The sequence below is a fragment of the Podarcis erhardii genome (assembly GCF_964252035.2).
Source record: "Podarcis erhardii genome assembly, chromosome: 6".
NCBI classification, from domain to species: Eukaryota; Metazoa; Chordata; class Lepidosauria; order Squamata; family Lacertidae; genus Podarcis; species Podarcis erhardii.
In genome coordinates, this window is record NC_138510.1 from 993,333 (window position 1) to 1,020,246 (window position 26,914).

The 26,914-nt window shown below is 50.3% G+C and overlaps 1 protein-coding gene across 1 annotated transcript; it reads right to left on the reverse strand.

Moving 5' to 3' along the window:
- Window positions 1-14,228: 14,228 nt before the first annotated feature.
- LOC309344090 (BPTI/Kunitz domain-containing protein-like) lies at window positions 14,229-20,638 on the reverse strand. Its single transcript, XM_081866256.1, has 5 exons — window positions 20,487-20,638; window positions 17,446-17,622; window positions 16,431-16,571; window positions 15,361-15,528; window positions 14,229-14,753 (listed from the first exon to the last, which is right to left on the reverse strand). The coding sequence occupies exons 1-5, from the start codon at window positions 20,569-20,571 to the stop codon at window positions 14,743-14,745; spliced, it is 582 nt and encodes a 193-aa protein (XP_081722382.1). The 5' UTR covers window positions 20,572-20,638; the 3' UTR covers window positions 14,229-14,742.
- Window positions 20,639-26,914: the final 6,276 nt, after the last annotated feature.

Here is a 26,914-nt window from a genome sequence, read left to right on the forward strand (position 1 = left end):
TCCAGTTCTTGGATTCCATGGCCCTGCTGGGCACTTGTGTGCCAGTTATTGCAGGATTAAATAAATTGGAGTTCTTGTTATTAAATATACCAAGAAAAAAACACACCAAGAACTCATGTCAATATAAGTTTCAGTAGTGGGAGTGGTCCCCACTCGCAAATCAATAGTCAGTTGTAACAAAAACTAATCCATTCAAAAGTAAGTATTCTGACAAGGATTACAAACTCATTCTTCAAACTTGCGCGACCCCTTAAAAATTAGGTAAGGAACCAAATGTTGTACAATACTGTTTTATAATTCATGACTGTTTTATAATCTATGATAATTTAGAATTTTCATGTAATATTTGATACTTCCAGCTGATGAAGGTGAATACATTGAAACAGGGCCCTGTCCTGGTTTCTGATCCATAATTGACTTCTGACTTCTGCTCAATGATTGAAACTAAGACCTTTATGTCAAAACTGACTATGGACTAACATGAATTTATCTCTACTGATAAACTCTTATCTCTAATTCTGTAATGAATTATTGTGTTATACATATCCTTATGAGTTTGAGTTTGTAATCTCTGTCTGAGTTTGTAATCCTTGTCAGAATACATACTTTTGAATGGATTAGTTTTTGTTACAATTGACTATTGATTTGCGAGTAGGGACCACTCCCACTACTGAAACTTATACTGGCCAGAGTTCTGGGTGTGCTTTTTTCTTATTTATTGCAGGATGGCTTGCTGCCAGCAGGCCTTCTGCTGCCAAGGGCTCCTCATGTTCCTCCTCCTCTTCCTCCCAGGCTTGATTCAACTCTGATGGCTATCAGGTTCAGGTGCTAGTTGCTCAATTAATTAGCATAATTGCAAATTGGAAATGACACGGAGTCTTGCTCACAGGCACTTCCTCTGCTCCTCACAGCAGCCCACGTGAGCCTGGGAGAGGAGCTCAGGAAGTTGGGATGGGTGAGGGCAGGAAGCATTTTTGGTGAACAGGACCATATGTTTATATCCTGCCTTTTCTGGACAGGGACCCCAGGCAGGAGGAAAACAATAATTAAAAAAACAGTTAAACAATGATAGAGTTAAAACTGTGTGTCTACACACACACACACACACACAAAATCTCTTTCAAGCATGCACAGAATTACAATGAAACAGTATTATTATTATTTATTAAAGATTTTGTTGATTTACAAAAGTGTGTGCAATGTCTACAATGAACCAGCCTGGCACCAGCCTTATTCCAAAAAGCAGTCCGTTCCCAAAAGCCTGTTGGAATGAGAAGGTCTTCTTCACCTGCCGGTGGAAGGATGGTGAGGAGAGAGGAGGCAGCCTGGCTTCTCCAGGGAGGGGGTCCCAGAATCTGGGAGCAGCTACTACTGAGATTTGAATCCCCGGGACGGGGTGAGCTCCTGTTGCTCAGTCCCTGCTCCTGCACACCTAGCAGTTCGAAAGCACCTCAAAGTGCAAGTAGATCAATAGGTACGGCTCCGGGGGGAAGGTAAACGGCGTTTCCGTGCGCTGCTCTGGTTCGCCAGAAGTGGCTTAGTCCTGCTGGCCACATGACCCGGAAGCTGTATGCCGGCTCCCTCGGCCAGTAAAGTGAGATGAGTGCCACAACCCCAGAGTCGGCCACGACTGGACCTAATGGTCAGGGGTCCCTTTACCTTTACCTTTACTACTGTGAAGGTCCCCTCCTGCACCCCCACCAAGGGGGCCTGGGAGGGTGGTGGGACTGAGAGAAGGGCCTCTCCTGAAGATCTTATATCCTGGGCAGCTTCACAGGGGAAAATAAGGTCTTTCAGATGGCTTGGACTTAAGCCAGGCAGGACTTTGTGAGCATTTAGGTTCGTGCATGTGGCAATTTAATGATGATACTACTACTACCTGGTGGAGTACAGGGTCAGGTTGAAGGTGCTGGTTTTGACCTTTAAAGCCCTATGCAGCCTAGGACCCACGTACCTATGGGACCACCTCTCCTGGTATGCCCCGTGGAGGACCTTAAGGTCCACAAATGACAACACCTTGGGGCTCCCAAGGTGGTTAGATTGGTCTCAGCTAGGGCCAGGGCGTTTTCAGTACTGGCCCCGACGTGGTGGACTGCTCTGTTACAAGAGACTAGAGCCCTGTGGGACTTGACATTTTTCTGCAGGGCCTGCAAGACGGAGCTGTTCCGCCTGGCCTTTGGTTTGGACTCGGTCTGACCCTTATGTTTCCCTCCCCTTATGATTTTGATTTTGATTTATGGGCTACTTTTAAAATGAGGATGCTTTTAAAAATTGCATTTTAACCTGTATTTTAAATTGGGTCCCCCCCCCATTATGTTTTTTACTGTAATTTTACTGAAGTTAGCCACCCTGAGCCCGACTCTGGCCGGGGAGGGCGGGGTATAAAGAAATTATTATTATTATTATTATTATTATTATTATTATTATTATTATTATTATTATATACCCCACACATCTGACTGGGTTCCCTCAGCCACTCTGGGCAGCTTCCAACAAATTATAAAACCATAACAGAACATTGAACATTAAAAACATCCTTCTAGATAAGGGACTGGGTTCTGGGGGAAATGACTTTGGAAATCCCCCCACCATAGAACCCAAAGGCCTTTGACTATATGCAATTTTGGCTTTAGGAATGATTCCCAGAATGTCACCCCGCCTGAATTGCAGGAGTTTGGTACAAGGAAGCAAATTCGGACTCCCTGGGAAGGTGGTGGCCCCTCCTTCCTGGGAGATTTTTAAGTCGAGTTTGGGGGGCCACCTGGCAGGGATGCTTTTGCTGAGCTCCCCATATTTCAGGGGGCTGGACTAGAGGACCCTTGGGATCCCTTCCAGCTCTACAACTCTGTGTTCTACCTATATCCCACCTGAGCATTAACACCCCAACAGATCTTGCTTCTCCCTTGATCCCAGCCTTGGATCCCAGCCTGAATCAAACTTGAGTTGGATGCCAACCGCAGCAACTGGGTCCCAGATTCTCATCCCGCTGCCTCACACACAACTCACACCTGTTGTTCTTTGTCTACCTGCCAGGTGAGGAAGAGGGATGCCCCACGCCTTTGCCCTCTGGCACAAAGCTAACACTGATCCTTAAATGGAAAGCATCGCCTATTATCTTAACAACCGCCCAGTTTAGCAACGGAGTCTTCTATCAGCTGATACCCTTAGTGGGTACAGGGCCACCCAGAATTGGAAGGGACTCAGGTATCCTCCAGACTCACCCGCCAAACTCACATCGATATAAAAGAAAGAGATTGGGGGGAGAACCCTGGCTCACACCGGGGGCCTCCTGGAACAGAATATGTAGGCAGAGGCATGTTGCAACCAGGCCAGGCTTATTTTTTGCCGTCTCATAACGTTAAGCAACCCACGACCTTTTTGGCTAACTGGGTCATTGTGACACGACAAACCCATCATTACTTCCAGTTCTTGAAACGCCTGGGATAATTGCCCCAGCTGCTTTGTCACCAGAAGCAGATTCTCACTCTGCCTGTTGAAACTCCCTTTCTGGACTTGACAGCCCCATAAAATCAGAAATAGCTCTGGCCGGCAGCCTCTGCAATTTGGTGGCTTCTGTGGTTGGGCTGCCTGGCACTGCCTGGGCAGGAAGATGGAGCCACCTGAGCTGCTGTGAAACATGCCTGGTTCTTCTCCCACTCCCCCCAGTTTATTTCCATGAATTAATAGGTGGCTCATTCTTCCTCTCCCCTCTTTTGAATTTTTATTATAAATGCATAGATGTAAGACTGACATTGGGGACACGGGAGGCGCTGTGGGTTAAACCACTGAGCCTAGGACTTGCTGATCAGAAGGTCGGCGGTTTGAATCCCTGTGAATCCCAACGGGGTGAGCTCCCGTTGCTTGGTCCCTGCTCCTGCCAACAAAAGCATGTCATAGTGCAAGTAGATAAATAGGTAGCGCTCCAGCGGGAAGGTAAACGGCGTTTCCGTGCACTGCTCTGGTTCGCCAGAAGCGGCTTAGTCATGCTGGCCACATGACTCGGAAGCTGTACGCCGGCTCCCTTGGCCAATAAAGTGAGATGAGCGCCACAACCCCAGAGTCGGCCATGACTGGACCTCATGGTCAGGGGGTCCTTTTACCTTTAAGACTGCCATTAACAATTCCCTGGTGTTGCTAAATTTCCATATCAGCCAAAGGACCAACATTTCAGCAAACACCCATTGACTTGTTGGGTACAATCAAGCTCCAGGCAATTGTTATGCTTCTTCTTCTTCTTCTTCTTTGGCAATCCCTCGTAGCCGAGTCAGATTGTCTTCCATAAATACGGTTTTAATGAGTCCGTAAGTGACTGTGGAGGCCAATTCTGGATCCACACGTCCTTCCACAGTGGAGACATAGGTTTCCGGGTGGGAATTGATCAAGGTGTGGATTGGCCAAGTGTGCCTTCCTCTTAGCACGTTTCCAAATGAAAAAATTGTTATGAACATTCCCCCTTGGTGAGGGACTTGTTTGTTGCATTGCTATATCCGGCCTTTTCCACCCAGGAGCTTGGATGTGCCGCACGTGGTTTTCTCCCTCTCCTCATGGAATCCCCACCACAACCCTGAGAGAGAGATTTGGCCAAGAGGAGGCAGTACCCGGCCCAAGGTCACACCTGATGGACTTCTGGCTGAGAGGGGATTGGAGCCCTGGTCTCCCCCCCCCCCACCAGCGTCCCATTCCGACTCTCTCTGCACTCTGCCACCACTGGCTGGCAATGGGATGTTGCTGCGTTAGACGTGGGGGGGGGGGAGACGCAGGAAAGGAAAAGATGGCGGCTCTTGGGCCCTTGGCAGCAACTGAGGCAAAACCCTCACCCAATGCCCACACAATGGGAGGTTTCCAATCCTAGCAGCATTTTATACATTATGGATTTTTATTCAGCAGGCCTTTTTCTAACCGAATAATTTGATTTACAAAATCATTCTTTCTCCCCAACTTAAATAATTCATTAAGTTGGTGATGCTGTAACCAAATCATCGTCTTTTTCTGTTACTTCTTCCTACTTCCTTAATCTAATCTCACCAGCAACCTCTGTTTTTTGTTATTATTATTATTTTTCCATTCTTTATAATCACACTTTCATCCGGGGCATCAAATAACTTACAGAAAAATCGTTCAGTCGAAAATCTAACCAACCTCTGTTAACAGATCTCTCTCTCTGTTTCCCATTCTTCTTTCACGTTTCTTTTTCTCACTGGTATGGCTTCGATATGTGAAAGCCAAAATGGTGTTTTCCTTTCCGGCAAGTTTTTATAGTTTCCCCACACTTGGTATAATTTTTTTCCTGATTTTTGAAACCTTTATATACTTCGCATTTTCCGTAACATAAGTAGATGTTTTTTAGCTCTTTGTATTTTATCTGTCTTGTTTTAATTAGTGTAAGCCGCCTTGAGCCCTGCTCTGGGGAAAAAGTGGAATATCAATTAATAATAATAATAATAATAATAATAATAATAATAATAATAATAACCGCCACCTCAGAAGGTCATGGAGGCTTTTATGCAGAGCTTGGGTGGCCATCTGTCAGGGATTTGTTAGCTACCATTCCTGTTTTGCAGGGGGTTGGACTAGATGGCCCTTGGGGGTCCCTACGGTTCTATGATTCTTCGATTCCATGACTGTCTGTGCCTTGTATCCTCCTTTCTAGGTCCAGAGACCTCTGCAGCAGCAGCATCTCTTTCCCGTGGTGGTGATGCAGTGATGCGGCGCCAGGGGGGAGCCCCTTCTCAGGGGGAAAAAGCCTCCGGTCATCAGCTTCTGTGTCTGCTGATCAAGGATGCAGAGGTGTCTCTCAGCAACTGCTTGCCCAAGAAGCGGCCAGAGAGCCAGGAGGGCACCTCTGTGGGCAAGGGAAAAGTCTCCTCTCCAGAAGCCCCCATCTCCAAGGAAGGCGGCACCCATCTCCCAAAGGAGCCAGGACCTCCCATTCTCTGTAAGAAGAAGAGACCCCAGGCTGAGAACAGAACAGAAGCCGTCTTCCCTTCCGCTGGAAAGACCCCAGAGGGACAGGAGGGGGTCTTTGGAGTCACCCCTGGTGAGAAACCAGCCTCCAGTGCCAAGCCAGCTTCTAATATTCAGCATGGCAAACCCACGTCTGCTGGCCAGCCGGGGCTGACAGGAAAGCCAGCTCCGGGTGCTAGGAACAAGACCCACTGCAGACCCCTGCCCAAGGAAAAGCCAGTAATGGACAAGAAGCCAGCTCCTCCTGTTGGGTCCATGGCCCATGTCAAGCCCACATCTGGAGAGCATCCATCTGGGCAGGTGGCCCATGTCAAGCCCACATCTGGAGAGCATCCATCTGGGCAGGTGGACCACGCCAAGCCCACATCTGGAGAGCATCCATCTGGGCAGGTGGACCACGCCAAGCCCACATCTGGAGAGCATCCATCTGGGCAGGTAGACCACGCCAAGCCCACATCTGGAGAGCATATCTCTGGGCACGTGGTCCACGCCAAGCCCACACCTGGAGAGCATCCTTCTGTGCAGATAGACCACGCCAAGCCCACATCTGGAGAGCATATCTCTGGGCACATGGTCCACGCCAAGCCCACATCTGGAGAACATCCTTCTGGGCAAGTGGCCCATGTCAAGCCCACTTCTGGAGAGCATCCATCTGGGCAGGTGGACCACGCCAAGCCCACATCTGGAGAGCATATCTCTGGGCACATGGTCCACGCCAAGCCCACATCTGGAGAACATCCTTCTGGGCAAGTGGCCCATGTCAAGCCCACTTCTGGAGAGCATCCTTCTGGGCATGTGGTTCATGCCAAGCCCACACCTGGAGAACATCCTTCTGGGCAAGCGGACCACGCCAAGCCCACATCTGGAGAACATCCATCTGGGCATGTGGACCATGCCAGACCCACATCTGGAGAACATCCTTCTGGACAGGTGGACCACGCCAAGCCCACATCTGGAGAGCATCCATCTGGGCAGGTGGCCCATGTCAAGCCCACTTCTGGAGAGCATCCTTCTGGGCATGTGGTTCATGCCAAGCCCACACCTGGAGAACATCCTTCTGGGCAAGTGGACCACGCCAAGCCCACATCTGGAGAACATCCATCTGGGCATGTGGACCATGCCAGACCCACATCTGGAGAACATCCTTCTGGACAGGTGGACCACGCCAAGCCCACATCTGGAGAGCATCCATCTGGGCAGGTGGCCCATGTCAAGCCCACTTCTGGAGAACATCCTTCTGGGCATGTGGACCATGTCAAACCCACATCTGGAGAGCATCATTCTGGGCATGTGGACCATGCTAAACCCACATCTGGGGAGCATCCATCTGGGCATGTGGACCACGCCAAGCCAACATCTGGTGACAAACCAGCATCGCATGAAAAGCCAGGGTCCAGTGTGAAACCTGCACCTGAGAGTAAGCCCAAGCCTGAGGACAAACCAGAGAAAGTTGATGACAAGGATGATGACGAAGACGACATTTTTGAAGATGAAGGGAATGAGGGTGGCAATTCCGATGCCAGCGATGCGGACAATGGCGGTGACGGAGATGCCTTTGACAAGGAACTGGATTACGGGTTAGACAGGCCTGCCGACAATGCATATGCCTACCATGACATGTGGAGCGACGAGGATGCTGAGGACCCAGACATTGGCTTGGAGGAGGAGGAGGCGAGTTGGCCTCATGAGTTTGGGTGGGGCTTCAATAATGGGAAGCCTGCCTTTGATGCCTGGGGAGATAAGCCCATGAAACAAATTGGAAAACAAAAACAAACAACTCCTCGCAGGGCTTGATTTGTAACACAGAACACAACTCCTCCATAATGTATCATGGGACAGCCAGAAAGCTTAATGTTCCTCCAGAGCTACATCAGGACAGGAATCCTTCCCAAAATATAATTATAAATGAGGCTCTTACAAACTCTTTGAGATGTGTGAGATTGCTTTTGCTGGGTACCGTTAATCTCATTTATGTGAGGTCTAATTTCAGACAAGCAAACTCTCGTCTCCTCATCAGCACAAAGAAGCCTTGCTCTTTTTGATCTTTCATATTTGTCAGAGTTGAAAATCCCTTTCCACAACAATATGTCATGGAGAACAGTAGAAGAATAGCCAATGTTTCTTGGTCTCATTTTGAAAAGGTATCTATGCATATTCCACAAATAAAAAGAATAATTTTGATACTATACTACCCTGTGATGTTGAAATGCTTCTTTGATTGTCCTTGAATCTCTTCCCATCCTCTCCTGCCACACCCTTTGAGAACCAGGCTCTAGGTCAAGTTGCCCCTTGTCTCCTTCCCACTAAACCTCTTCCTATGCAAAGAGGGTCCTTAAAGGCTGCCTGAGAGATGTGAGATCCATGACCAGAAAGAGCCTTTAAGAAAGCCGAGCTGCAGCTTTGTTTTCTGCCCAACAGCAGGGGATCTAGTTCCAGCACCAGGGATTCCAAGGCAGGATCTTCTGGGAAGCTGACCAGCCCTGCTGATTCTTTGCGAGTAAACCTGAGCAACGAGTGTAGTGAATTTGCTAGGAATAGCTCCCTTGTGGAGCCCCAAGGCTCAGCTGTCATTCTGTTTGGACCTTCTGCCTGGTTCCCCCCTCCTGTGACATTTGGGAGGAACTTGGGGAGCGTGCAGGCTGCATTTACGCACCGAGCAAACCTCAAAGATGTAGGTGGAGTGCTGGGCCCTGACTTGGGACAATAGAATTATAGTATTCATTCATTCATTCACTCATTCAAATGAGTGGACATGAGATTGTATGAGTGGACATGAGATTGAATGAGTGGACATGAGATTGTAAACAAGTTGATAATTTGTTTGGAAAAAACTTTTAACGATGTAAATGGGAGCGGGAGACGTGAGGGAGTCCAAAGAAGTGATGGAACTATGTCTGTGATAGAAGTAAGATTGTTTATTATTTGTGCATTTATATTTAAAAACTTTAATAAATATTTATTAAAAAAAAAATAGAATTATAGTATTGTACAGTCGGAAGGAACCAATGCAGGAATCTCAATTGAAGCATTCATGACAGATGGCCATCTAACCTCTGCTTAGAAACTTCCACCCAATAACAAGGGAGACAGTTCCACTGTCAAATGGACCTTACTGTCAGAAAGTTTTTTTCTAATAAATAATAATAATAATAATAATAATAATAATAATAATAATAATTTATACCCCGCCCATCTGGCTGGGTTTCCCCAGCCACTCTGGGCGGCTTCCAACCAAATATTAAAACATAGTAATGCATCAAACATTAAAAGCTTCCCTAAAGAGGGCTGCCTTCAGATGTCTTCTAAAAGTCTGGTAGTTGTTGTTCTCTTTGGCATCTGGTGGGAGGGTGTTCCACAGGGAGGGCGCCACTACCGAGAAGGCCCTCTGCCTGGTTCCCTGTAACTTGGCTTCTTGCAGGGAGGGAACCGCCAGAAGGCCCTGGGCGCTGGACCTCAGTGTCCGGGCAGAACGATGGGGGTGGAGACGCTCCTTCAGGTATACTGGACTGAGGCCGTTTAGGGCTTTCAAGGTCAGCCCCAACACTTTGAATTGTGCTCGGAAATGTACTGGGAGCCAGTGTAGGTCTTTCAGGACTGGTGTTATGTGGTCTTGGCGGTCGCTCCCAGTCACCAGTCTAGCTGCCGCATTCTGGATTAGTTGTAGTTTCCGGGTCACCTTCAAAGGTAGCCCCGCATAGACCACATTGCAGTAGTCATGTTTAATCACAGTCTCCTTTTTTTGTAATTTTAACACATTGGTTTGGATTCTGTGCTCTGGAGCAGCAGAAAGCAAGCCTGCTCCATTTTCCATGTGACAGTTTTTCAGGTATTTGAAGATGGCTATTCTATCTCCTTTCAGCCTCTTCTTTTCCAGGCTAAACATGCCTAGCTGTTTCTGGGGCTGCAGTGGTATAGAAATTTAATTGATGACAATGATAATACTGGAGGGTAAGGCCCACTGGCAGCACTGATGGGGGCTGTGTTGCAGTGAAGCAGGTGGGAAAAGCTCTTGGGCACCCCCTCCCCACTTGGTCCCAGGTGGAGCCCCCTGCTCCCTTCTTTTCCGACTTCTGCTGGACATCCTTTTTCTGAAGGCGTCTCCCAGAGAAGGAGCTGAGGACAGAGAGGGAGGCGGAATTCCCGGCTCCTGTTGTGGGGGGCAGAGGAGATGGGAAAGCAGCTTGAGGAAGCCCCCGCCACTCCCTGTTTCCAGAATCCTCTCTAGTGGCCTCCCCCAACCCCACCAGAGGCTCCCCCATCCTCCTGGAAGCCTCTCCTGGATCATCATCCTGATTCAGCCAACCCTTTGGAGCATTGTGCAGCAGGCAACCACTAGGGGGCAGCACTTGTACTTTCCTGAAAGACCTTCACTTGCTCCCAGTACGTTTCCGAGCACAATTCAAAGTGTTGGTGCTGACCTTGAAAGCCCTAAACGGCCTCGGTCCTGTATACCTGAAGGAGCATCTCCACCCCCATCGTTCTGCCCGGACACTGAGGTCCAGCACCGAGGGCCTTCTGGCAGTTCCCTTCCTGTGAGAAGTGAGGTTACAGGGAACCAGGCAGAGGGCCTTCTCGGTGGTGGCGCCCTCCCTGTGGAACGCCCTCCCATCAGCTGTCCAGGAGATAAACGACTATTTGACTTTTAGAAGACATCTGAAGGCAGCCCTGTTTAGGGAAGTTTTTAATGTGTGATGTTTTATTTTGTTTTTAATCTTTTGGGAGCTGCCCAGAGTGGCTGGGGAAACCCAGCCGGATGGGCAGGATATAAATAATATTAGATGATGATGATGATGAAGATGACGACGTGCTTTCTATTTTTCCCTTTTACCAATGACCAAAGTAGCCTTTTCTGACGCTGTCTGCAGTGGCCTTTTCAAAAACAGCCTGCCTGCATTCCCCTAAACCCATCAGTTGCTGTTACTGTATTTTTCTGTGTATAAGACTAGGTTTTCCCCCTAAAAATAATAATATCAAAAATTAGGGGGCGTCTTATACTCTGGGACATCTCCCCCCATTTTCTTAAATCTGAGTCCTCCAAAATTGGGGGCGTCTTATACATGGGGCGTGTTATAGATGGAAAAATATGGTAAGTGTCATAAATCTATACCTGGTGGAGCAGGACCCCATACTTCAAACACTTTTCAGCTTTCCTGGCAGATACCAGACCCTTTGCTTTGGTGCTTCAGGATCTGATGAATCTGTCTGGCCACCTCAACAGCCTTCCTGTCCGGTTGATGATATATTGGCAGAAGCAGGCCTTTGCTTCTCACGGCTCCTGCTGACTGAGTTTTGCAATTCAGCAAAATCGGATTTGCATTAAGAGCAAAACTGAAACCATACCCCACGTGGCATCCCTGGGTCTGACACACCAGCAGCCATACCGTGGCCATCCCAGCAGCTGTGGGTCCCTCTCCTCCATATTAGCCTCTCCTCCATGAAAAGACCTCCAGAGAAGCACGACTGGCTCTTCCACTACATTTAAGGAGTTTAATCCCTGCAGCCATGGAAAAGTGGGAGAATCTGATTTATTTTATTTAAGATAGGTACACCTCACCCAAGGCAGCTCACCCCCCCATTACAATACCAACAATATAAAAGCATCATATTTATTTCATAATTTATTTTTATAAAGAAAAATACAATTCTTCAATCCCCCCCAAAGACAATGTTACAATGATATGATAAAATCACACTGTTAAGCGAAACAATTCTGAACAAAGATTCCAATAAGGCTAAGCAAGAGAAGGAGGGACAAGGAGAGCAACTGGGGCAGAGCCCCCCCCCCCAGGAACCCCTTGAGGTGTGTGAGGGGCTCCAGGCTGAGGGATGAATGAAGTGTCTTCCCCCTTCCCCGCCTTGATCTGCCCCAAAACATGAAATCCCTGGACTCAGATATGATCACTGTTGATCTGTGAGTGTACGAAGCCCACCCTGCCATTTAAGTCTTGGAGAGGGACCACTTGTCATCCGTAGAATACAGGCTCAGCATGCAGAAAGTCCCAGGAACACCCCCAGGATTTTAAAAGCAGAGATTGTTTAGCTGCGACTCCTGCATTGCTGGGGGCTGGACTAGATGAACCTGGGGGTCCCTTCCGACTCTGCAATAGGATGATCCCACAAGAGCCGGCTGCTCCCAGTATTCCACCTGAGGCAGCTTCTCCTTCCCAGCAAGCTACTCCCCGGGGCTGCGGGGAGACAGCTGACCTTCAAGAACAAATAAATGAAAATACTGTTTGTTGCTTGCCTTGGCTGTTTTATTAAATAACTTAAATGTGCTTTATTGAGGCTTATTGCTTTAATATCCCCATGTAAACTGCTTTGCAAAGTTCACTTGGTGAATGGCATATACGGTAAATATCTTTTTTTTTTTTTTAAAAAAAATAAAAATAAAAAAGGAATGTCAGGAAATGGGAAAGGACAGCTCTCTGCCAGAGGCCCTGGAAGGAAGCTGCCAGTCAGGGCTGAGAGGCCAGTGGCCCTTTGCCACCAGCTTTGGGTGATGTCTGTGCCTCTCCCCTTCAGCTCTGCCTCTCCCCCTGGCCCTCCCATGCATGGGGTGGGGGATTTCCACTGGAGAGGCAGCTGGGGAGGGTTGGGGTGAGCCCCCCCTCTCTCCATGGACCCCAGTCCTTGGCAAAAATCCCCCCTCCCCATGTAGAGAGAGAGAGAGAAGGAAGGAAGGAAGGAAGGAAGAGAGAGAGAGAGAGAGAGAAAGAGAAAGAGAGAAAGAGAGAAAGAGAGAAAGAGAGAAAGAAAGAAAGAAAGAAAGAAAGAAAGGGAGAGAGCACATTTAACTTCAGCCTCCTCCCATCCCTGGTATGTGGCTCCCAACAGATTACCCCCGGTGGAATGTGGCCCTCAAAAGGTTCTTCAGCTCCAGGGCAGGGGAAAGGGGGCTGGAGGGGATGCTGTCGCTCTGGTTCCTCTCTGCCTTCCTGTGTCCTCTTTGCTACCGCAGCACCCCCTACCAAGGTTGTGACCCAAGCCTTGCTTGCCTGCCAACACAGCCTGACCCCCCTTCTCCACTCCTCACATCTGTGGCTTTTTTGTAGGGGTGCAGATATCCAGAGTGTGGGGGTCAGGTGGGATTGCTATGAGGAATTATGAAAAATGCATCAGCCCATGGTGTCCGCGATGAAAGCATCGCGTTGACTGGGTTTGATTCATTGACAATAGTTTCTGATTGAATCCCACAAGCCTCTTCATCTCTGCCATTTGCTTTCTCTATGCCTGACAGGCACGTATAAGCTTTCTAAATACGCAGGCCAGTTGCTTCACCAGGCATCCTGGGCCATAAAGATAGTAGATGGCCTTGATGTACCTTTCCTTGGTTTTGTTAATCTTAGGGCCAGGAAATAGAGTTTCACATAGGAGGTGATAAACATGCCTAATCTTTCCTTGCTATCCTTCTTCTCCTATTTACCGCTTATTTATGACCTCCAGGGTTGCTGAATGCATTCCTTGTTTCCTATTTTATTTACTCTGGACTACTATGCATACTCAAATTAGCTCTTTGTAGTTTTAACTTTTAACTTTGTCCCTACTTGGGGTTTTTTGAAATGCTCAGAGGAAATCTGATTGGTTCTGACGAACACTGTGTAAAAAGTTCTTTCGTGAATAAAACAACCTGGGCCGAGGGGTGGAGAGGAATTATTATTGGCACCACCTCCCAGAGTCTTGCTGGTCAAGCCTCGTGTGTATTCTATTAATCAGAGTCCAATCCTTCCTTGCTTTGGGAACGCTACAGCTTTTTGGACCGCGAAAGGGAAGCCCTGCATGGGCTGCTACACCTTCCCCATGAACACTGGCCAAAGCAGTTGCTCTTCATTCACATTTGCAAAAACGCTCCAGAAAGACCCCAACAAGGTGGAAGGTGCACAGAGGAGGGTGGCCAAGAGGGTCAAGGGAGGGGAAGCAAAGTCTTGTGAGAAATGGTTGAGGGAGTTGGGGATGCTTAGCCTGGAGAAGAGAAGACGGCGAGGTGAGATGAGAGCCATCTTCCAATATCTGCAGGGTTGTCCCATGGAAGAGGGACCAGGTTCGTTTCCTTTTTCTCTGGAGGATGGGACCTGAACCGATGGATCCAAATTACAGGAAAGGAGAGTCTGTCTCAACATCAGAAAGAACTTTCTGATGGCAAGAGCTGCTGGAGAGTGGAATGGACTCCCTTGGAAGGTGGTGGGCTCCTTCACTGGAAGTTTTTAAGCAGAAGTTGGGTGGCCATCTCTCAGGGATGCTTGAGCTGTGATTCCTACATTTCCTGGGTTCCTTCCAACTCTACTGTTCTATGATTCTATATGCCCTCCAGTTGAGTGTGCTTTTGTGGAAGAACAGGCTAGTGGTGGCAGGTGGGGAGAAGCACCCAGGAAGCACTCAGGTGAGGTGGCAGCAAGGAAGCCAGACCTCTCTTTCCTCTTCCTCCTCCTCCTCCTCTGAGAGTTCATACCAGAGTTTCTGCAAGCGCCATTGGCTGCCTGGTTTCATCTGCCACATGCCAGCATGGACATTCATACGAAGAAGGATGCAAGCTCTTGGAGAATGCTGATAGTCCTTTGCACCCCACCGGGAGCAATGCCTTGGGTGAAGCACACGTCAACCCCCAGGAAGTTTCTCGCAGCAGCGGAGACATTTGTCATCACTTCACGGAAACATTGATTCATTCATACGCCCGGATTATCTGTGCAATGCGTGTGGAGGGGCCGTCTGTTCTGGCACGAGGCCATCGCAGGCTGGCCAGGTCGAGGGCCTTGGGCCAGGCAGTGGGTGAGCGAGGAAGACTTAGGAAGACCCTGGAAAAAGAGGAAAGCACTGTCAGAACACTGTGCCATCGGCGGGGCCTCCTTCCTGCCTAAGGCGGCTTCTACACTTTTGTGCCTTTGAGAAATGGCTTCTCTGCAGTCAACTGGAAGTGGATCATCCCTTCCAGTCACTGCCAAGACCTTTCTGTAACATACTCATTCTGTAACATACTCAGAATCAGTCCTGCATCCGTACGTTAACTCAAAGCTTCCTGCTTGTAGTTTCTGCTTTATTTTTTTTTTATCGGTTTTATAAACTTTGTGCCAAATCAATTTATCCACATTTCTTAGCAATTCGACTTCCCATCCTTGCATTCTTGATGTTTCTTCCTGAAATGCAAAACTTACGCATTTCTTCATTTAGTTCATTCTTGCTAGCCTTCCATTGCTTACGCTGCAAGACCCTGCTTGCAATTTCATTTGCTATAATCCTTTTTAAAAGAGGCCGAAAAGAATTTCCATTCTTCCGTACACTTTTCTTCATTTTGGCCTCGTATTTCTGCTGGCCATTTCCCCTCTTTTAACCCAGTCTAGCCTAGTCAGCCTGGCTAGTCGCCATCGATAGCCCCCTTCCCTGCTGGGTCTCCAGCCTGCTCACCTGCTGGCTTGCACCTGGCCAGGCACTCCTTGCGCTTCTTGAATTTGTTCTCGTTGCCGAGGCAGCCGCTGTAGATGAACCTCTTGCAGTTTTGCTCACGCTCGTCGTAATACCAGCTCCGGAACTTGCCATGGCAGGGACCGTAATCCGGAGGCAGCTTGCAAATATCTGGGATGGCAAATGGAGAGGAAGGAAGAGTGAGAGAGAAACAGACTTTAACTACGTTCTCTGCAAAGATTCGGAAGGAGGACAGGGGTGGAGCAACTCCCCTGTGAAGAAAGGTCGAAACATCTGGGGCTATAATTCCTTGTGGGAGTTATAGCGACAGGACTATCCAGATTGTATAGAAATTTATTCGGCCTCGGTCCTGTATACCCGAAGGAGCGTCTCCACCTCCATAATTCAGCCCAGACACTGAGGTCCAGCTCTGAGGGCCTTCTGGCGGTTCCCTCGCTGCAAGAAGCCAAATTACAGGGAACCAGGCAGAGGGCCTTCTCGGTGGTGGTGCCCACCCTGTGGAACACCCTCCCTTCAGATGTGAAGGAAATAAGTAGCCATCCTATCTTTAAAAGATATCTGAAGGCAGCCCTGTTCAGGGAAGTTTTTAATATTTAACGCTGTATTGTTTTTAATACTTGATTGGGAGCCGCCCAGGGTGGCTGGGGAAACTCATGACAGAATGTGGGGAGAAAACAGGTAGGTTTCTCAATCTCTCTTATCCTAGAACCTGATGGGGTCATCCAGTCAAACTGGTGGAAGATTCAGGGCAAATTGAGGGAACTGGGTCTGCTTAGACTGGGAAACGAGGGTCAACTAGTCCAACCCCCTGCAATGCAGGAATCTTTTGCCCAATGTGGGGCTTGAACCCACAACCCTGAGAATTACTCTCACACTCTATGGAAGGCAGAACTTCTAGTGCTTGCTCCAGCCGCAGAAGCACCACTCCGCTCTCACAGCTGCCCAGCATTATTGAGAGCCCATGAGTAGCAGCTAAATCATCCCTGACAGAGGCCACTTCTCTGAAGGGTACCAGTAGCCCCCCACCTCCCCCAGCAACCTCTGGGTCTCACCTTTGACAGGCTCAGAGCAGCGCAAGGCGCACCCATAGGAGCAGCACTTCTGATCTCCCGGGCAGTTTCCGTCATGAAGGCAGCTGGCCAAGCACTCCAGGGTGATGTTTCGAGGACTGGGGAGGCAGGAGCCAGGCTTTTCTGCAACACAGAGAGCGAAACAAGGGTTGTCGTTGGGCGTGATGTGGAGGGGACCTTAGGCCGCTGTTCTGCAGCCCCTGATCATGTCTTCAAGGAGCGTTCCCAAAAGGGACAGAATGGTGGGTGCAAGGAGGTGGGAGGGAGGTTTCATCAACGATGGAGAAAAGCTCGCCTAAGATCTCTCAAGGATCCTGGTTGTTGGGCCCATCTGTTCTTACAGAGACCAACCACATGCCCCAATGGAGAAGCTTGCATGAAGGACATCAGAGCAAGACTGACCGTCTCCATCAACAGGGGAGGTCGTGCATGGATTTTGTGGCTAGTTGCGTCATCCTCCCCATGAATTTGCTCGGTCCTTAAAGCCCTCCAAGTTGGTGGCTGTCAATTCCTTTTGCAGGAACAAATTCTATATTTCAGCTATTTGCTGTGTGCAAAAAAACCCTTCCCTTTGTCTGCCCTGAATCTCTCACCATGACTCCATGAAGTTCTGGAGAAGAAGAAGACAATCTCTGCCCACTTTCTCACACCCTGCAGAGTTTCACGCACACCTAGTGTGTTCCCTCGCCTCTTTTCCACCCCCCTCCATTAGGAAGGCCTTCTAGGAGGATGCTGAGTGATGGGCCCCAGTCAGGCCTGCCCCTCGACTCTGGGATGCTGGGATGAGTGGAGCAACCCTTTGAGCCACATCTATGCCTGACCACATCTACATGGCACAGGGGCAGAGCAGGTGAAGAAGTTCAGGACACCCGCTCCCCCCACCCAGGTCCCAAGGGCTCCCTGTGCTTCAAGATGCCTGGGTGGGTGGGTTTCTGTCAGTCAAGAGGGTCGGGGTCCTTTCCCACATCTGGGCCCACCCCCTCTCACCCCCACTCACCAGTCCCTCCGCAGTAGCGCTGGCATTCTTCGATGGTGTAAAAGCGGTTGCGGAACCACGAGCAGCCTCTGTAGGTGAAGGGCTCACAGGCCTTGGAGGTGGAGTTGTAGAAGAAGCGCGGTTTGGGGTCGCCGCACCGGTCAGAGTCCTTTGGAAAGGTGCTGCACACGTCTGAAACTGTATTATTGATCTCTCTTGAGTCAACAGAATTCGTACAGTGCTTGACTGCAGCGCAGCCTCCAAGCAACTTACAAGGAAGACAAGAAATGTAGCTAGGGTGAAGAAAAGCCTGGTCCCACCTCCTACTGGCATCTCTCAGTAGGGCTAGGAATCATTCCCTTGCCTGAAAACATGGACTGCCACTGCCAGTCAGTGTAGACAATATGGGGCTAGATGGACCAGTGGCTGACTCCTCTGTTTTCGCTTCCTCTGTTGCTAAGAGACACTCATTGGAGACCTTCAGGAATCCAATGATGGAGGAACTGGAGGTGACTGGCAACAGCGGCAGAGCATATGCCCACGCTGCCCAGGGCGTGCGTGCTCCTGAGGGGTGTGTGGCACGGAGGGTGCCCTCCCAGGCATGGGATAGCCAACTGGGTGCCCAAGCAGTGCTCACGCCCTGCAGCCAGGGCTGGAGCGAGCTGCCTGTGGAGGACATTCAGCGCCACCCGCCCACGACCCCCAAGCCCCTCCAAGCGGTCAAAACAAAGGGGGAAGCGGGGAATGCCACTGGCAAAATGGCACAGCTCTGCCCCTTACCCTGATGGGTTTGGGTAGGCTTGGGAGTCATGGACGGATGGCGTGCTGAATGTCATCCCCTCAGGCGAGGGCATCCAGGGCAGTCCACCCCCCCGCCCCCTCCTTCCTACACCCCTGACTGGATCTCTCAGGAGAGAAGAACAGAGAGACCCAGAGAGGGAGGAGGACTCTGAAGGGAAGAGAGAGGAGTTGGGACTAGGTCTGGGACAGGGCTGGAAAACAGGAGAAGGCTTTAAGGTGGGGCATTGCATGATCAGGCTGTTTGACTAATGAGAGAGACAGACAGACAGACAGAGAGAGAGAGAGAGAGAGAGAGAGAGAAGCTCATTTTTTTTGGCCCCAGAGGCATGGAAAAATGGGAGGGGGCCACAGGTGAGAACAATAGGAAACTTGAAGTGTCTGTGCCAACCTGGAGGGCAGCCTCATGGCACCATTAGACAAGCAAGGATTTTCCACACACTCCACAGAGCCCACAGGAATGCAGGGGAACCAGTTGTAAGAATGCAAAAGGAGACACCTCCCGCCACCTAGAGCTGATTCAGGTGGCGGATACACAACACTCTTCCAGAATGTGTTGCCCCAGTATGGAAGTCTCCTTGCCCGCCGGAAGTTTTTCTAGGCATCATCACCCTTCTGAAAGGGCAGGCTCCAGGCACTGTGAGTCATTTGTCTTCTGCTCCAAGGAGGCTGACATCATCTGTTACATCTGAACCTTGGGAGACGCATAGGATTTCAACACCTAACCACCCCCTAACCCAAGCCCTCTCCCTTTAGAGTATCAAAGGCCGTGTGATTCATTGCTTGGCTTCCTGAACCTTCCCTTTCCCCCACAAGACCCAACTTGCAGACACTCAGGCACAGGCTGCTTTGGAAGTCAGAGGCTCCTGGAGTCGGCTTCTCTCTTCCAGGACGCTGACACCCTTCGGATCTTGCCAGGAGGTCCCACCATCCTCTCCAGCACCTCCACCTTCCTCTGCTCAGAGATGGCCTGTATCTGGCATGGGCAAACCTCAGGTTTGCAGGGGCTGCTTTGTTTTTGCTGGAGCTTCAAGGTCCACTGACGGAGGCCAGAAGCACAGCAACAGCTGGGTGGCACCCTTAGGGAAGAACTTTCTAGCGGTAAGAGCCGTCGAGGGTTTCAAAGCAGAGGTTGGATGGCCGTCTCTTATAGATGCTTTAAATGTAATTTCTCCAATGCAGGGAGATGGACTAATGGACCCTGGAGGGTCCAGTTATGATTCTTGTTAAATGCACAGTCTGCCTACAGCCCTCCTACACAAAACTCCACTTCTAGATGAGCCCGCAAACTTCTCTTGGGGCTCACCTCTGCTTGCCCCACTGTTCCTCTAGGAAAACCTGTGGTTTAGCACTGAATCAGGATGAATGGAGTTTCTCATGAGTTGCCGTTTGTTTTGATTCAGTGCTAAAGAGCTGAGCTTTCTAGGCATGACTTTCGGAAGTGTGGACAAGCCCTTCCTTTCAGCAGCTTAGAGGGTGAAGGTGGCGAAAGAGCCTTTGTTGTCCCCACCCTTATTTAAAGAGAGAGAGGACATCATAAACTTTTGCCATTGCCTGTCTAGTCAGCCATATATCTGCCTCATCTCTCTCCTGAGCCAGATTCTCCTCCACTCTGACCAGAATTTGGGGTTGGGCTTTTTCATTTGAGGACTACAATCAAAGTCCCCCTTTGAAGCTCCCGAATTTGAACCTTACCCTGCCCAAATCCCAAACCCCATCGCACAGTTTTGTATGGTCAATGCACAGAAGTGAATTTCTAGGGTGTAAATCAAAAGCCTTCTGGCTTGTTTGGCCCAAAGCAGGCAGCTCACTGACCAGCTGCTGCCCATCACTGACCAACCTGAAACATTCAGCCAGGTAGATCTTCAAATTCAGGGCTTGTCCACCCAACCTGCAGAGCCCCAGCAAAACTTCTGGGCCTGTGCGTCTCAACTGGGTGTGTGGGAGGTTCTCTGAGCATGTGAGGGTGCTGTGAATCACGAGAGTCCCCTTCATGTCCAGGCTTCTTGGGGGTGTTGGGCAAAGGGCTGTGACTGGGGAGGGAGGTGGAATCCCTCAAATTCAGGCAAGGCTTAGTCCTGGCAGGTGGCCTCCACCCCACCCTGGCATGCTATCACCAGTAAAGGCCATGCCCCTCATACAAGGAGCCCCAAGGGACACCTGGCCCAACCCCCTGCAATGTTGGAATCACAGCTCACCAAGCATGCTCCCCAACTCCCCAACCTCCCCAATTCTTCACCCCTCCAAGTAATACCCAAACTCACATGGGGCGGGCACCGACGGCAGCTGAGCCCAGAGGATGAGGACGGAACCCATCACAGAGAAGAAGGAGAACCTGGTGGGCTTCATGGTGCTCCTGCTGGGAGGCAGCTCTGAATGGTGCTCAGGGCTATGATCAGCAGCCAGATATAGTCTTCCTTCCCTCCTCCCTCCTCCCTCCCTCCCCTGGGTTGGGCTGGGACAGAAGCTGGGTGGATCACAGCCAGTCACTGCTGCTGGCTCCTGGTCCAGATCGTTTTTTTCCAGTGACACTTACGGTAATTTCCAGGAACCAGTAAGCAAAATTTTGTTTGTTTGTGTGCGTATATTTCGTAGGAAGCTGACGTGGGGCTCCAACATGGAGCAAGTTCCAGATGGATATTTTCTCTCTCTTCAAAATAAACATTGCAAGTCAAAACATGCTTTCAAAGACGTGTGCTTCTAAAAAAAGTGTAATTTCTCTCTGAAGTGGAACGATGGAATCCTGCCTGCTTGAAAAAGGCTTGAGCAGGAGCCCCCCTCGGATTCTCTGGAGGTTGGGTGGGGTGGGGCAGCTACTGTCCTGCCAGCAAGGTGTCCTCCTTGCCTTCTCTCCCTGACCCCCACCCCAAACACTCCCTGTGGCCACTGTCTGTCTGGGGGAAGATCAGCCCCCAGCAGGGCACAAGGAGCAGGCTCCATCCTTCCTCGCTCACTTCTTCAGGCAGCACAGAGTTAAACTATGGAACTCACTGCTACAGGGAACAGGGACCATCCCTAGACGGCTTTGAAAGACAAATTCATGGAAAAGATTACAGGTTCCTGGGTCACACACAGCCTCTCTTTCTTTTAGCTCACCAGCGCTCATAGAATCTTAGAATTGTGGAGTTGGAGGAGACCCCAGGGGACATCTAGTCCACCCCCCCAAAGGGCCGGAATCGCAGCTAAAGCATTCCTGGAAGATGGCCATCCAACCTGTCCTTGGAAACCTTCCGAGAAGGAGAATTCGCCAGGGAGCCGTGTTCCACTCCTCTTGCCAGGAACTGTTTGGAAAGTCACCTCTGGTGTCAAATGTTTCCTTCACCTGACAGAATCCCAACCACCTCTCCGCTTGCAGCAAACTTCCTCTTGCGACAGAGTTGCTACCAGCCAGCTCTTTCCCCTGGGGGCCTCACAGGCCAAGAGTGGGTCATCCACAAGCCACTGGGGGTTATTTCTCAGCAGCAACAACAACAGCATTTGGACCCAGGGTCCTGGGGCTGTAACCATGGACCTCACATTCCCTTGCATGACGCAAGTTGTGTGGCATTCGCACCCAGCACGGCTCTTCTGAACAGCACCCTTTGTCCCAGACAGCAGGGACCCGCACTGAAGACATCGCTTGTTTGCTAAAAGCACTTGAGTAACTTCAAGATCCCTGGAATAGCTCAGCCAGTAGAGCGTGAGACACAATCTCAGGGTTGTGGGTTTGAACCCCACGTTGGACAAAAGATTCCTGCACTGCAAGAGATTGGACTAGATGATCCTTGTGGTCCCTTCCAACAGTACATGATTCCATGACCCATCAGGGAGACCCCAGTTTACCCAGTGAGGTTTTTTCTACCCACCCAACTATTTTGTCTCTTTCCAGAGGCTAGGCATCTGGCTTTTGACCGCAACCATTCCTGCCATAATAAAGATTGTCGTCTTTAGGGCAGGACAGGACTCTCCAGCTTTCCCTTCACAAAGGTCCTTGTGTAATCTGGAGAAATGTCTGCCTGGTTATGAAATAAATAAATTAAGGTGCTATGTATATAATAAAGGTTCATAAATGTACCAAGCAAACACGTACATAGATATATAGGCCACATGTCTGAAGCTTCACAGGAGAGCAGCCATGGAGCCATTTTGACTCCCAGGCTGACCAGGGGTTTTCTCTGCAAGGTCAAATGGAGGAGCCTCCTCATTGCCTTTTCCTTCACAAATCCTGTCTTAAGGGTATGTCTGTGTATGAATAAGGCGAGCCTGGGATCTGGCTCAGGAACTAAGTACTTATTACAAAAGACTGGCCAGGCTCCCCAGGGTATCCAATCAAGTGACCATTAACAGGTAACCTGCCAGACAGGAGGTAAACAATGTACTCAGATTTCTGTTGTAGACCACCATTTCTGTGATGTAGGTATGATGTATCTGGGGGGCGGTCTTGAGCTACACCCCTTCTGTGATGTATGTATGATGTTTCTGGGGGGTGTTATTTTACTCTAAGGTGGGCAGTTTAAAATGTCTATATAAGGGTGGACACACCTTTCTTCTGGGTCCTCCTCCTTTCCTGTGTGTGAGGAGAGCACCCTGTTGCAACAGATCAATAAAAATCAGGCTTACTAGCTGCTTTGCTTCTCACTATTCTCTGGTTGGCCTCTGTTATTTTCTCCTACTAATAAGGGACTCTATAAGGGCTCTTGTGTCCCCCAGAAAGGAATAAGGGCAGATTTTCCGTTTAATACAGCTATGTGGCTTTCCCCGAGCTGAGCGTTGGAGATGTGGCAAGGACAATGCCTCTCTTAAGCATATGTTTGTACAGCGCCCATGCCTTGACCCCCACCCTTGCGCCCCCCCTCCAAAGACCAGAAGTGGGCTTATGTGGGAGAGAAGCTGCAAGGGGGAGGTGTTTCAAAGGCCCCTCTAGATTCCTCCATTGCTCCTCCACCCCTTGTGGGACACAAGCCCTACAACCTCCGCCCGTTGAAGGAGGACGCAGCCACCGGGGCCTGGCCTGGGCAAAGTCCCAGGGTCCAGCGACAGAGGCCTGTGGGGGCTGCCTTCTTTCCTCACGGCCCAGAGCTCCTGCCTGGCGGCATAACGGGGGTGTAAGAGGGTCATAGAATAAGAGAAGTGTATGTAGAGTTGGAAGGGACCCTGGGGGTCATCAAGTCCCACCCCCCCTGCAACGCAGGAATATGCAACTGGGGATCAGGACCAACAGCATCTGAATCCCTCCGTTGTTGACTTTGGGGAGGAAGCCTCCACCTGCTTGCAGAGTGGCTCTGGGGAAATCCCCCTTCCAGCTCCTAAGGAGCACCTTTGGGGCCAAGAAGGATTAGTGAGGTGTCTGTGGCTTCTGTGTCATCATCACTCTTGACAAAGGCCCTGAGTCACTGAGCAAAGCCCAGCAGAGCGGAGGGCGGAGCCCTGGGCCCCTCGGGGCTCTGGAGGAGTGAGTTTCCCTTCTGCCCCGCTTGGCAGTGATCTGGGCTGTGGGCAAGAGGAGGCACCTTGAACCCTGCGCCGCCCACTTTTCCAGAACTGGGTTTGGCAGCGCAAGGTCTCTCAGCTCTCTAGAAGAAGAAGAAGAGTTTGGATTTGATATCCCACCTTTCACTCCCCTTCAGGAGTCTCAAAGCGGCTAACAATCTCCTTTCCCTTCCTGCCCCACAACAAACACTCTGTGAGGTGAGTGGGGCTGAGAGACTTCAGAGAAGTGTGACTGGCCCAAGGTCACCCAGCAGCTGCAGGTGGAGGAGCGGAGACACAAACCCGGTTCCCCAGATTACGAGTCCACCGCTCTTAACCACCACACCACACTGGCTCTAGGAGAGCTATCATTTCTCAGCTCATTTCTATGCCGTTTGGAGAGATTTCCTTTCTTATGTATCAAATTCAGATACGCAAAACTCCCAGCAAATCATGAAACTGGGCTTCCATTATGCGTTTTGCTGCTTTTATTTTTCTGCAATTTGTGCCTTCTATTTACTTTTAAAAGAAAAGAAAGCTTCACAGATTTGGGGCTGTTGCGGCGAAGCGAGGCGAGGCACAGAGAGGCGAGGCGAAGGTTGACAGCGGGAGCAGAGGCAGGAGATGGCGGGTTGGGTTGCTGGCAATGGCCGCCTGAAACTACTCCTCCGGATCGGATTCGGAGGAGGTGCCCCCATAGAAGGATTCCTCCTCATCCTGGCCGAGATGCGAGGCAAAGGTTGGCAGTGGAAGCGGAGGCTGGAGAGGACAGAATTGGATGCTAGTCAAGGCCCGCAGCAACTGTTCAGGAAGGAATTTATCTTCGAAGGAGTCATCATCAACCTGGCGCTTTTCCGGCTGCACAGGGTCTATAGGCAAGACATCAGACCAAGAGTTAGAATTCTCCTCTCCAGCCTTGTAACTAGTCTTGGCCCCCCGCTCCTTCTCCCCTGCAGAATTGTGGGAATTGTTCTGTTTGGGTGTGCATTTTTGGATGTTTCATTGATTGTTTGTGGCTAATTTTGCTATGTTGCTGCCATGTTGTTTCTTCCATGTTGTAAGCTGCCTTGAGCATAGTTTGAAGAAAAAGGAGAGTCTGGATTTGATATCCCGCCTTCCACTCCCTTTAAGGAGTCTCCAAGCGGCTAACAATCTCCTTTCCCTGTGAGTTGAGTGGGGCTGAGAGACTTCAGAGAAGTGTGAGTGGCCCAAGGTCACCCAGCAGCTGCATGTGGAGGAGCGGAGACACAAACCCGGTTCCCCAGATTACGAGTCCACCGCTCTGAACCACTACACCACACTGGCTCACACAGTCTGAACTTTGGAAAGTGTCATACAAATAAAATTATGCATGCATGCCTGTGAGAGGGAAGCTGGGATTCCCAGGATGTTGAACATAAGGAGAGCCTGCTGGATCAAGCTCATAGCTGTCAATGTTTCCCTTTTTTAAGGGAAATTCCCTTACTCTGAATAGGATTCCTCGCAAGAAAAGGGAAAAGTGGACAGCTATGATCAAGCTATCAACCTCTCTGCTCCAACCTCTTGCTCCCACGGTGGCCAGCCAGCTTCTCCAAAGGGAAACCTGCAAGGCCCTGATCCGAGCATGAAAACAACTCTCCCCACCTCCTTTGGTTCATAGCAAGTGGTATTGAGAAGCAGGGCTGCCTCCATTAGAACAGACGGAGAACAGCCATTGCAGCTGCCTGCTGCTGATAGCCTTCTTTTATCATGTTCAAGCTGTCTTGGTTGGTGGCCACCTCTGCCTCTTGCTGGAGTGAGTTCCATAGTTTAACAGGAAATTCCTTCCAGTAGCACCTTAAAGACCAACTAAGTTAGTTCTAGGTATGAGCTTTCGTGTGCATGCACACTTCTTCAGATAGTTTAACAGCGTTCAAGTTTCCCGGGAGCAGGGCTGGGAGGCAACACTGCGCTCAGGTGCCAACTGAGAGTGAGGAGGCGACAAGTCTCAGTGCGCAGGGAGCCCGCTGGGCTTTGAGGGGCTGGTGGTGGGAGGGACACAGAGCCGCCTTCGCGCCCCCCCCTCCGGTTCCCAAGAAGGCAAGACAGGGCTGAGCCACTCACCATCAGAGTACAAATGGCCAAAGTCGTTGTTGCCAGCACTTGCAGGCTTAAGTATCCAGTAGGTCACGAAGACATACTTAGCCCTGTTTTGGAGGGGGGGGGGGAGGAAAGTGTTGAGGTGGGCAGCACTCAGCTCCTCCCAACTTAAACCCATCACTGTCGCCTGATCAGAGCCAGGTCACCCCACTGGGAGCAGCTGTGGTTTTTTCCAAGAAAAATTAGGTGCCCGTAGGCACCATGCCCACCCCAGCCGCTTGCCCACCTTCCCACCCTCTTCGTCCCTCCCACCCCTCCCACTTTGCCACTGCCCCCACCACTGCCGCTTCCCACGGCTGCAGGCACAGCCTCTTGAGACTTGCATGGACTGCAAGAAGATCAAACCTCTCCATTCTGAAGGAAATCAGCCCCGAGTGCTCACTGGAAGGACAGATCCTGAAGCTGAGGCTCCAAGACTTCATGAGAAGAGAAGACTCCCTGGAAAAGACCCTGATGCTGGGAAAGATGGAGGGCACGAGGAGAAGGGGACGACAGAGGACGAGATGGTGGGACAGTGTTCTGGAAGCTACTAGCATGAGTTTGACCAAACTGCGGGAGGCAGTGGAAGACAGGAGTGGCTGGCGTGCTCTGGTCCAGGGGGGTCACGAAGAGTTGGACACGACTAAACGATAAACAACAGCAACAACAAAGCGCCTTTCTGGAAGTTGCCCGGTGACAGGCAGCCAAAGCGGTGCCTTCAGCGCGGCAGCGGAGGAAGAGGATGCAGGGGCGGGAGGGAGCGGGAGTCAGACAAGCGAGGTGGTGGTACAGCGCACCGGCACGCACCGTCTCAGAGAAAGCTCTGGCTGTGGGGACGTGGTTTCTGTGACAAGGCGCTGGCTCCCCCAACAAGGCTCGCTGTGTGTTTTCTGATCTCCACATTCAAGCTTGGGGATTTTCAACCCTCCCCCTTGCACTGTTCCTCCTGCCTGTTTGCTTATTGGAAGTGTTTCTGGTCTGCCCCTCAGGCAACAGTCTGAAAGGTAAAGAATAAAGCGCAGACATGGAGACAAACGCAGCTCCAAAGGAAATCTCCAGCAGCAGCAGCAACAGAAACCCAGGTGGAAGAGGGGATGGAGCGGAACCAGGGAACTGCAGGAGAGGCGGCTTGCGGGGCAACAACAGA